We start from the raw sequence: 13,076 nt of genomic DNA on the forward strand, positions 1-13,076 counted from the left end.
GACATTTACCTTTTTATTTGATTCACTTTGTCTTGCTCGCAAAGACAAAACACTACAAAATTTTGGATGAAATATATCAAAGAATATTTTAATGTTTAAATAATTTATATCACTTACGCTTCGATCATCCACTTCAAGTCTGTATCAACATCAAGGGGCCTTAGAGAATCAATGTAATAGGAGCTCAACGATATAAAGACCGACGAAAATGGACGTCAGATGATGAAATAATGAAATTTTTAACATATTTTATCTGTCTAAGCCTGTTAAAATATAACTTTTCAAATATAACTTTGCGAGGCTGACACGTGGCACAATTCCAACCCTTCGTTTATCTCCACGGCTTCGCACCAGATTGTGACACTGGTCCTGCGTACGCACAACGTAGTCCAAAGTTACGCCTCGCGTACTCACGATTTCCAACCTATAAATAGAGGTGTAAATCATCTTATTTTCTTACATATTTCCCATTCTTTCTCTCTCAAATACCCTCCTTTGCCCCTCCCATTCCATCGTACTTCCCAAGTGCTACAAGCGAAACCCGGAGCACTAAAAGGCTTTGAGAAGAAGAGCTTTTGGTTCAGAAGTTTTGCCCCGAAGAGCCCGACTCCTAGCTAAAACCCACTTGTAAGTGAGTTATGCTTACTTTAAGTATAACTTATGTTTAAGTTCATTATCATCATTATGAACCTATAAACAATAAGTATTATAAATTAGATAAAGTGTTATTATAATAACTTTTAACTGCTCACGGTACGAGTAATCTGGTTTGAAGGACTATATAGGGTTGTTGAATTTTAGAATAACTTTAATGCTAAAATGGTTTTTCCCTCTGGTGTTTCATGTCTGGCCCCTGTGTGTACATAGTAGATGAAAAGTATTGTTTAGCAGTTATATAATACAAGAAAAACAATATCGCTCGTAGACCTTGAGTTAATGATAAATCTAGTCTAATAATTAGTCGCAATAAATATTAGACTAAAATCAAATGATAATTACACTAGGTTTCGTCAAAGGAAAATAAAATTGTTAAAAGCGAAGCGCTGCCTAAGTTTGGAGTCATCACTTTAACAAGTGAGTGCATAGTTATTTTCATCTTACACATACAGATGAAGTATTTAATATAAATTACGTGCTATGTGTGCATATTATCTATCTTCTTGATATTTATGTTGGATGAACAAAATATACATGTTTTATTCGATTTAAATTGTATATGTATTCTATACCTATGATATAGATGATGAAATAAATGATGAGAGACCTCGATGTTTAAGCTAATTCATTCATCTAACGGAGTATAGATGATGACCGTGAGATATTCAAGGTAGTCCAGTGGAACGCTGGCAGGCTCGCAACATGTAGTTATTTTTGAACTACGTGTTTACCAGGTGTACTCTCTATTTATTAGTATTGCATTGTATATTCTTTATTTTCTTTATCATGGATCGTGTTGGGCACTTTCTATTTTGCATGAGATATTTGTAGGGTTTTGTAGCTCGTTGCGGTTGTGGACTAGCTTGGAGACGGGCTTTGTGGGCTTTTGATGTGTTATTGTGCTTTACGGATCCATCAAAGGAGAATTGGGCTTAAAAAGTTGAAGACTTGGATGAAGTGGGCCAATGAAGATGGGTCTTGGATTCTTATCTTGGGTTTGGACTATCCATATTTAAAGCTTGAAGATGATTGGTCAAATTTGAATCATGTGAGGTGTGGATGGGATCAATGGAATCTTGGAAGTGGGGTAGTGTAGTGGAGAAAAGGATCCAATAGCATTCCAACATCATTTGTGAGGGTGGAGCCTCAGTCACGCAAATCTGCGAGGGTGCCTTCGCAACTACACACTTTTGGGCATTTTGGTCATTTTGCTCACCATTTACTTTGGGGGTTAGGTCTAGCAGCACATAATTTGATTTTCCACCATTAGAGACCATTGGAGGAGAATTTTTTGAGCTTGATACATAATCCTGTCATCTTTCTACCAATTGTTTGTTTCTTGATGCGAAAACCCTTTTGTGATTGTTATTTTGTAGCCATGAGTGGCTAGTTTCTTTATTTTTGTTAACTTTGGCTAAAACCCTTGGATATTTATGGGTTTTGAAGGTATAATGCTTAATTGTCATTTATCTTATGTTTATGATTCTAGTTCATATTTCTTATGCTTGTTTAATACTTTGATCATGAGCTTGGTACTTGAATGAGCAATTGTTGGTTTATTTCTTTGGTTTACCATTGAATCATTGAATTTACTTAGAACAAGGGATTTATGATGCTAGAAATCATCTATAACTTATGAATCATGACTCCTTTATGGATGTGTAACCATTGCCATCCTTTAGGAATTGGGGATTCATTCGTTCTTAAGGCTAATCAACTTTTATGTGTTCAACCGCTTCTATTGAATCCTTGATTTTAATTAAGAAGGTGTGTTGTGGGCTTCTCCAACCTCCATACTACCTATGAGGAATCTTAGCATACCATGCTTCATGATTGCTATAACAAATTTTGCATGAATAATAAGCTTCATATTGAATCCTAATGATAAACACATAGATGTTCATTGTGTTGAATTGCCTTGGTTGACCAATTCTCACCAATATTTGAGCATCTCACCATCTTGCTTAATTGCAAACTTTTTAGTTATTCAAGTCTTTTAGTTTTCAAGCAATCACACCCCCTCCCCCGGTCTTTTAGTTTAATTGCAGTTAGTTAGTTTTATTATACTAGTTTTATTGGATTGCATTGGTGATTGAATACAACCATTTCCTCAAGGATCGATACCCCTTTTTACCATTCTATTACGTTTTATTTGCAAACAAATGGTGTAATTTGCTTGGTGGACTTGACATCCCAACAAATATTATGGGTAAATAAATGATATTGCTCTTATGGGTAAAAAAATACATTGTCTTTATTGGTAAAAAAGTAAAGTTGGTTGCTATTTCCTATAACTTTTGTCCTTATTTAGTTTAGTTCCTATTTCCCATAAACTTGTTTTCTATTTCCAATAACCAACATTTTGATGTTGCTTAATGATGGATACTATTTGTGCCTAGTCAACATGGTCAACCTTATCGATACTCTATTTTCTTTTTCACTCTTTTTTAATTTTTACATGTTTTTTGCAGACATTGATGTCCAAATAAGTGATGTAAAGGATGCAGTAACAGAGGCGACAAGATTTATGAAAATTTCGATGAATTTGTCATCGTTAAATAATAGAGGGTAATTTCTTTGTTTATTGTTGGAAGAGTTTTACAGTTACAGTTTTAGTCAGATGGTTATTGTATATGGGGTTATTATCTCTAGATTTTTGAAGTAAAAGGGTTGTCTTTGATATACATGTCAATCATTATATATTGTTTTTGTATTTTTTTTACTGTGGTTTTTGTTGTTCCTACTACAAGTGGATGAATTCATCGATTTTTCTATGTGGTTTTTGTCTGCATTGTTTATTATGTTTGATAATTACAACCATTCAACAATGTTGTTCACTCTTGTGATATTTTTAATTACTCTTTTAAATTTATTTTTTCAAAGAATCAACATTTATAATAATTAAATGGTTGGATTTGTTTTAATTACTATTTTAGTTGCATTTTTCATGTCCTATATGTTGCTAAAGTTTTGCTGTTTTTCTCAATAATTATAGTATTGGCTTGGATATTATAACAATTAAAGAGTATACCCGAAGCACCTCTTCTTCTGAACATAGGATATACTTACAACTAATTGCAAAATAGCAATTTATTATAATTATCATTGATTTTTGCTTGTTTTTTATGTTTTTTTTATATAGTTTATACTCAAGAGTTTATACTGTTTTTAAATGGACATCTTATATACCAAATGAAAATGAAGCTTAGTTTGACCCATAAAAGCATCATACTTATGGATCTTTACCAATAATAGCAATGCATGAAAACATTACATAAATGGTCGTTGTGTAGAAAAAAGATTACATAATTGGTCCGTGTGGTGGAAAAAGATTACGTAATTGGTCCCTAGGCAAAAAAGATTACATAATTGGACCCTAACTTCGTGAGGCAAAACAACAATTTACATGAATGGTTACCAATGGTAGGATTTTTTTTTATATTTAAAAAAGAGGAAGTATGTTGATTTAACTTGGTATATTTGTCAAAGTATAATGCTATAACGATGAAACATTGATTAGTCTTTGCCATTAACAAAAGTCAAGGATAGTCATTATCAAATGTTAGATATCCTATTTGCGTATGTCGATCTTCACTCATGGTCGGTTATATGTCGTTTCTCGCATCACAAGTAAAAAAAATATTCAATGTACTCATATGTGATCAAGAAGATCGTCCAACTAATAAAACAAAAAATATTTATTACAAAAAGATCCTTCAATGATTATAGATATTCAAGGATCTCAATGTTTTTTTTAGACATTTCATTATTACCAATAACATTAAGTCTGTGAACTTATCTTGTTTTATTGTTCTATAAACTTTTAATACCGTTATATGTATTTTTCTTATACGTTTCTTATGTTTTACACGTGTTATCATCTAGTTAGTTATGATATATGGTTGCATATTTTATGTACGTAAAAGAATATAACCTTGATTCGTCATATTACCTGAATTTAATATGAATTCTAACTTTTTGTAACAGAAGCAATATTACGTCAAAGAAAAAAGCATCTTAGCTAGCTAGTATTGGTGGTTGTTTATTTCGTATATGATAACGTCGAACACCATATTCGAATCACACCATCACAGTCAAACAATATAGCAATATATATATATATATATATATATATATATATATATATATATATATATATATATATATATATATATATATATATATATATATATATATATATAGAGAGAGAGAGAGAGAGAGAGAGAGAGAGAGAGGTGGGTTTAATTGAGAAATTAAAAAAGGTTGAGAATTGGGGAATCATTCTCAGCCACTCATTTAATCTAACCATAAAATAACACGGTGACAAACTTGTAAATATGTTAATAAGTTTCAATCTCAAATACATAACTATAGAGAAATCGATAACAATTCGTTCATCATCAAAAAATTTCCTCCAACCTTGAATAATCATCTAGATTTCTTCAACTAAATCGAAATTTCTTCGTTGTTCATGTAATTGGAATCGGAGTTCTAGACTCGCAGTCACAATCGACACTGAAGGACTCAGAATCGCTACTCATAGTTTCCTAATCGGATTTTCGAAAATCAAAATCAAAATGAGAAATCTATCAGACATAGGATGTCGCATATGAAGTCGAAATCAGAAATATATGATGATTTGGAATTGATAACTTGATGTTTTTAACATTTTTAAAATAGTTAACTTGTATGCACTCCAACTGTTTGATGAAATGCATAAACTAAATTGCCACGTTATATTCACATATGAATATGTTTTCTCACCTGAATCAATATATGATTATTAAACACACAAAACAAATATGCAAGTCTGTATGTTATACATATGTGAATAACATATGAAAATTATATATATTTGTCAAAATACATTCAAATATTCATAAGTGAATATATTCACAAGTAAATATACCTTGTAATATTCATATGTGAATATATTGTGTAATATTCATAAGTGAATATATCATATAATATTCACAAGTGAATATACTATATAATATTCAGATGTAATATACCATGTAATACTATGTAATATTCACATATGAAATATTATTTAATACTCATAAGTGAATATACCATATAATATTCACAAGTGAATATACTATGTTAATATTCACAAGTGAATGCATCGTCCAATATTAAAATATGAATATACTATGTTTATTATATGCTATATTCATATATAAATGATACTTAAGCTGTAAATAAAAAAAATCATACTTTTTATTCATAAGTGAATAACGAATGTACGGTATAAAACCTGATGAATTTTTATTCACTTATGATTAACGATAGCTGAATATATATATATATATATATATATATATATATATATATATATATATATATTATCTTAAAACTATATCAATGTAGATGTCTATTTGTAGAGAATAAAAAATCATGAATTTTGGTATATTTAAAATCATTTTTTGATAAAAACAGATTCTAAAAATTCAAAGAAACGAAAAAAACTATGTTTTTGTATGTATTAAGGTAATGATTAGCATAGTTTAAGGAAATATGTTTTGTTGGAAAACACATGTCTATTCATTTCTCATTTCCGCTGGTACAACGAAGACTTTTGCAGCAAAAATAAATGAGTGGCTGAGAATGATTCTCCCATTCTCAACAAAAATTTTTTTTCTCAATTGAACCCTCTCCTATATATATATATATATATATATATATATATATATATATATATATATATATATATATATATATATATATATATATATATATATATATATATATATATATATTGGTCAAACAATTTTATGAAATCGTATCTCATATAAAATCGAACAGTTTTTTGGAGACGCAAAAAATTATATTTCTTGATACAAATAATCAAAGATACTCTTGATGAGAAATATATCTACTATAATAAATGAATGTTTTTTTTTTTTGCCACATGTCCTCTTATCCTTCATTTGGACACATGGTATTTTCTAATATTTTTAAATTTTCTATTTTCCACTTGTCATTTTATTGTATTTTTCATTTTATTAAATCAAAATTCCACATTTAATATATAAGGTAATAAATATGTAAGGTATTTATTAGAAAGGGTTTATATTATGTAATGTATCCAATACATTAAAGTCTCATTAATTTTAATAATTCAAAATATTTCTTTTTTTTTTTTTTTTGATAAATTCAAACTTTTCAAATTGTTAAAATTTTATATTTAATTTTTTTAAAATAAACTCATGTAATACATAGGTTTCACACCTACTGTTTAGTAAAAGACACTTGAGTAATGGGTGCCATATTATTGGTATTTTGAAACTTGCAATTTGACAAGCTGTATGGTTAGTGGCCATTTTGAAGATTTTTCAAAAAGAAAGTCAATTTATTAAATATCAAATATAGATTTTAATATGTTCTATGATATTCAGATAACACTGCACGTTAATTATAGTTTTTTATTCGATTAGAGTATAATACAAATTGGTTTAATTTCGTTGACTTGTCATCCATAATAATGCTAGTGTTATAGATTTTGAAAGTAATATGAGATTAGTTTGTATAAATAACATATTATAAATTTACCGACTGAAAAAAAATCCATTAATTTTTTTTTCTTCCTCCAAAATTTTAGATATCGAAGTTTCCATATGTTCCAAACATATTAGTCGTTAAAAAAAAACAAAATATAACATCCAAAAATATATTGGGTACCAAAATTTGGACACCTTTAAAACCTTATAAGTTAGTTTTTATTATTAAGTAATTATTTCTAATATCATGTTAAAAAAACCTGTATAGTTATGGAATTAAGTCGTATACACTCTTAAATATATTCAATTAAAAAATACCTTTTATCTATGTCACATATATACCAAAGCTATGAAACATAATAATATTGCATGAATTAATGGTATTTATAAATGTAAACCTTATGTGCTCACCATACTCTCAATATTGAATGATTTGACAAGATTAATAAACTTAATTATTGTGTGTTGAAAACCTTATGTGCTGATCAGACTCCCAAGCTTGATCCACTCAATTTCTTGTATTACTGGTAGTGGCATTAGAACACATGAGTGATGATCTGATGAGAGATTTATGGATTATAGGCCATTAAAATAATAGATGTTGTAAAGCATGTACTACTTTTGTTTATGCTTATGATTGTATTGACAATGACATCCCGACGTTTTTAATATAATAAAAAAGTACATTTCTTCGGAAATGCTTTAATAATTTACTTCTCATATTTTTTTGGGAACCCACAATAATTGAGTGGGTCAAACCCACAATAATAAAGTTTATATATGTAATGTATTCAACATATTAAAGTTTCAATAATTTTAATAATTCATTTTTTTTTTCATTTTTCTTATAAATTCAATCTTTTCAAATTGTTAAAATTTAATATTTTTTTTAATTAAACCCATGTAATACATGAGTTTCACACCAAGTGTACATATAAATGATAACTAACTCGATCCATGCATTTATTTTAAATGAGAGAATCTAAATTTTCATACAGATGATCTAGCTAATGCAACATTTTCTCACAGTATTTATAGGAAATGAATGGAGGGGGCAATGCAAGTGTAATCAAAACACAATATCAGAGTTACCTGCTTCAATTGATTTCAAAGAAATGGTAAGATGAATAACATATTCTCACTCAGATTTTCCATGCATGGATGCTTAAAAATGCATTACTAGTCTTAAGTATTCCACCTTTTCTCGATCTGCAGGGTTTCTTGATGGTAGTCCTGTTGAGCTTGTCTTGTTTATCATTTGGCTCACAAATCACAAGTGTTGCCACCTACGATGTAACATCTTATGGAGCAAAAGGAGATGGAAATACTGATGACTCCAGTGTAAATAATATCTTCAAATTTTGACTCAAAATAGAATGATATATCATGCAAATTAAAGAAAGAAAAATCAGTTATCCTTTTTCTATGTACGTTCATTCTCGCAGGCTTTCCTTCGAGCATGGGATGATTTATGTGGAGATGTGTCGCCAGAACCGACATTGATAATTCCATCAGACAAGACATTTTTGATAAGCCCGGTGGCATTCAGTGGTCCATGCAAATCCCCAAATGTAAATATAAAGGTAAAATGAACAGTTATCTATCCTTTGAGGCTATGATGTTAATTCATAAAGTGGTGATTAAATGTTATTTTGTTATAAAATTGTTATGATTAATCTAATACTACTTTTTTATATGATGGGTAGCTGTTGGGTAACATCACTGCACCGAAGACTCTGGACAGATGGAAAGATTGCATTAAGAATAACATTTGGATACATTTCACATCCGTGCAAGGACTCAAGATCCAAGGACCTGGTCAAATTGATGGCCAGGGATCCATTTGGTGGAGAAAGGAGGTCAAATTTCATAATCTCAAATTTAAATTAATTCCACATGAAAAACTTCTAATTCATAGTTCCTTTTAATTTGCAGGGGCAACCTAAAACCAGTACATGCAATCGCCCAACTGTAAGCCGTCTTCTTTTTACAATGTTAAGGACTTGCATGAATTTAAGTTTCGTGAAAACTGACATGTACATTTGTTTAGGCTTTACATTTTAATTCTTGTAACGGCCTTCAGTTGAGAGGTACAAAACATATCAACAGCCCGATGCTACATATAAGTATCAATGGTTGTGAAGGCGTAGATGTTGGAAATATTCAAATATTAGCTCCTGGAGACAGCCCCAATACTGATGGGATAGACATCGGTGATTCTTCCCATGTTAATATCCATGATTCTAACATTCAAACTGGTATGAGAATAATAGCATCCTTGTTTCCTAATGAGTTATTCTATAATGTATAAAAAAACGTTTATAATTCAGTTCTTTTGTGGAAACTAAAACAGGTGATGATTGTGTTGCTATTAATGGTGGCACGCATGATATTAATGTAACAGGAGTGTTCTGCGGACCTGGTCATGGCATCAGGTACTAGAAAATTAAATGATATTTGTATCTCAATAATCGATTTTACACAAATTTTCCTCCACTAAATGGATGTGATTTTGTAGTATCGTAAGCCTTGAGGAAAACGGTGGTTATGATACAGTTGAACAAGTTCGTGTGGAAAATTGTAACATCTCAGGAACAACAAATGGGTTACGAATTAAAACAGTGCCGGTAAAATTAGATATAACTTGATGAAAATCTTTGGAGTTTTTAACAAATAGTATTCAATGGTTACTTGAAATCAATCAATTTCTTGTATCTTATAATATAGTATGGAACGGGGTATGCTAGGCGGATTGTATTTCAGGACATTCATCTGGTAAATGTTGAAAATCCAATTATAATTGATCAACATTACTGTAGTAATCCGGAAGATGCCTTTTGCCCAGCACTGGTATGGTTGTTCACCGTGAAAATAATCTCATCTTACCAAAGATGTAATTCCATATAACATTTATTGATTTTTTTTATCTATCAGCCAAATGCGTCAGCTGCAAAAGTGAGCGATGTTATGTATACGAATATCTATGGGTCATCAGCAACAAAGCAAGCTATTACTTTCAATTGCAGTGGAAAGTACAACTGTACTGAAATTGTAACAAACGAAGTTGGAATCTTGGGACATGATGAAATTTCTTACTGCCAAAACACTCAAGGAAAATTTATTGATACCACCCCACCTATTAGTTGTTATTAGATTGTAGCCACCCCCGATGTTGGGGTTAAAATCCATGTATTTTAACATATTCTAATGATAACATAGCTATATATATTACTTTACTAGCTGTGAAACCCGTGTATTACACGGGTTTATTAAAAATAAATTTGGTAACCACAAAGATCTTGTTCATAAAAAAAATTAGTAATGATTGAGTTTGTGACCTTTTGGTAAACCGCATGGACTATTTATGTAATTTGGTCATAATTAATTTATACTAATAAAATTAATTAATATTAATTCACAAATAAAATGTACTATCTACATTAATGTACTTATATGTTAATTAATATATTAATAGAAAAAGGAATTCAAAAATAGAAAGTTATTATGTACATTAATTAATATATTTATAAATTTAATTAATATGAGGTGGCATTTAATAGGTGATATTTGAATAAAAAAAAACTATAAAAATGATAAGTAGATATTAAATAATTAAAAAAACATTAGAAAATGACAAATATCAAAATGAAGTAGAAGATAACATATGACAAAATCATTCTTATTTATTAGGGTAAACTGGGTGTGAGACCCGTATATATATTATACGGGTTAATTAAAAAAAATGATTAAACTTAAAGTATAAAAATGAAATACTTTTTAAAGTATAACATTAAAATAAGAAAGAAAGAAACGTATTTATTATACTTTAATATAATATATATGATATCTAATATTTTACATATATAAATATATGATTTTAATTAAAAATTAAAACAAACAAAATATTGAGAAGTGGATAATATTTATTTCAAAATTACCACAAAATTACAAGTGTCAAAACCCATGAGAGATTGACAAGTGGCAAAAAACCTTCATTTATTAAGGAGGACATTTAAAAGCTTAACTCCCCTCTCTCGGCTCATTAGCGAGTTACAAAATATATACAAATATACATGATAACATGAATTTACTTACGCCTAAATATTTACATAATCGATATTAAGCAATAATGGGAAAATATTCTCATTTCCTTCAAACGAGGTATACAATATATATATATATATATATATATACACACACACACACACACACAATTACAACAATACATGGGCCAGGAATATACACTAGGTGGGCCAAGCTAATAATACAATATATTGATCGGGATGATTATGTCAGATGTTCAAACTAGTTCAAAATTATGAGAATAGTGAAGTAGCTAGACCCATGGTGAAGATGTCAACATTCTGATAAGTTGAGGGAATATGGAGAATTCGTATGTGGCTCATGGCAACTTTGTCTCGAACAAAATTAAGATCAATCTTTATGTGTTTTGTGTGTTGATGTTGCACCAGATTTGAGGACATGTATACGGCGTTGATAGTGTCACAATAAACAACAACGACTTTAATTTTGAAGAGGAAAATGTAGTTCAAGAAGAGGGTCACGGAGCCAGCAAGTTTCAACGACTGCATTGGCAACAACACGATATTCAGCCTCTGCACTGGATCGTGAGATGACACCATGTTGTTTTGATTAACATGAAATGAAGTTATCTCCCATGAAGACACAATATCCAAATGTAGATTGTCGTGTGTTCAGATAACCACCCCAGTCATCATCACAATAAGTGGTGTCGGATGTTGTTTTGGAGACATATATTTGAAGAAGATGGTCAATGGTACCACGAATATCTTTGATAATCCTTTTGAGAGCATTCAGGTGTTGATATTGGGTGTCATACATAAAAGGGAAAATGACTTAAAAGCCCAACAAAGTTTTCAAACCGTTTAAAAAACCCCAATCATGTTTTGTCTGTTCAAAAAAACCCAACAAACTTAACATTTTATCTAAAAAGCCCAACTAAGTTACACTTTCTCGAAAGTCAAATAAGAGAAACAGATGACGTGACTTATTACCGTATCGGAAAAATGACTTGTTAGACCAACGAAGTTTCCAAAACGTTTAAAAAACTCCAATCATGTTTTGACTGTTCAAAAAAAACCCAACGAACTTAAACAAAACAAAATTGAAATTTTCTGAACGGTTTGAAACTTTGTTGGACTTTTTAGACAAAAGGTTAAGTTCGTTGGGTTTTCTTGAACAGATAAAACATGATTGGGGTTTTTTTAATGGTTTGAAAACTTCATTGGGCTTTTAAGTCATTTTCCCTACATAAAAAGACAAATTTGTTATACTATGAAGGATATATCTAGTCGGTGAAGCTCAAGTACTGAAGAACTCCTACAAGGCTGCGATATAGAGTCGGGTTGACAACTGGTGCACCTAAAACATCTATTTCATAGACTAGCTTAGCTGGAGTACGACATGGATTGATATTAAGCATATTAGCTCGCCGAATAATGTATGTCGCATATTTTTTTTTTGAGATAAAAACAATACAGTGTCTGATCGAACAACAGAGAATCCCAAAAGATAAATTAGAGCACCTAAATCGGTCATGGAAAACTCATAACTAAGTCGAGCTATGATGTGTTGTACGAAACCGGTAGTGGAAGTTGTGAGAATGATGACATCAACATATGAGAGAAGATAAGTCGTGGTGTCACCTAACTAGAGAATGAATAAAGATGAGTTAGTGTGATTCTATTAAAATCCAGTGGTGATAGCATCTTGAGCAAACCGATGATACCAAGATCGTGGGGCTTGTTTTAGGCCAAAAAGGGAACTCTAAAGAAAAAACATGATCTGCGAAGTTATGATCACGAAAACCTGGTGGCTGATGCATCTAAACAGTCTCATGAAGGTAGTCGTGGAGAAAATCATTCCTCACATCAAGTT

General features: G+C 30.3%; 1 protein-coding gene across 1 annotated transcript; it reads left to right on the forward strand.

The window, feature by feature from the left end:
• The first annotated feature begins 8,167 nt into the window (after window positions 1-8,167).
• Window positions 8,168-10,310, forward strand: LOC145002367 (putative polygalacturonase At3g15720). Its single transcript, XM_078961654.1, has 10 exons — window positions 8,168-8,275; window positions 8,373-8,498; window positions 8,603-8,740; window positions 8,864-9,016; window positions 9,093-9,128; window positions 9,208-9,415; window positions 9,511-9,592; window positions 9,676-9,784; window positions 9,885-10,007; window positions 10,092-10,310. Exons 1-10 carry the CDS (start codon window positions 8,168-8,170, stop codon window positions 10,308-10,310), a joined length of 1,302 nt encoding a protein of 433 aa, XP_078817780.1.
• Window positions 10,311-13,076: the final 2,766 nt, after the last annotated feature.

This window comes from Lactuca saligna, chromosome 6, assembly GCF_052625555.1.
Source record: "Lactuca saligna cultivar CGN05327 chromosome 6, ASM5262555v1, whole genome shotgun sequence".
In the NCBI taxonomy this organism is placed as follows: domain Eukaryota; kingdom Viridiplantae; phylum Streptophyta; class Magnoliopsida; order Asterales; family Asteraceae; genus Lactuca; species Lactuca saligna.

Excerpts from the sequence above, each read along its gene's own strand:
- LOC145002367 (XM_078961654.1), top strand. The coding sequence starts at position 8,168 with ATGCAACATTTTCTCACAGTATTTATAGGAAATGAATGGAGGGGGCAA. Across the intron at positions 9,017-9,092 it reads CCATTTGGTGGAGAAAGGAG|GGGCAACCTAAAACCAGTAC; the intron begins GTCAAATTTCAT and ends TTTAATTTGCAG. Across the intron at positions 9,593-9,675 it reads GGACCTGGTCATGGCATCAG|TATCGTAAGCCTTGAGGAAA; the intron begins GTACTAGAAAAT and ends GTGATTTTGTAG.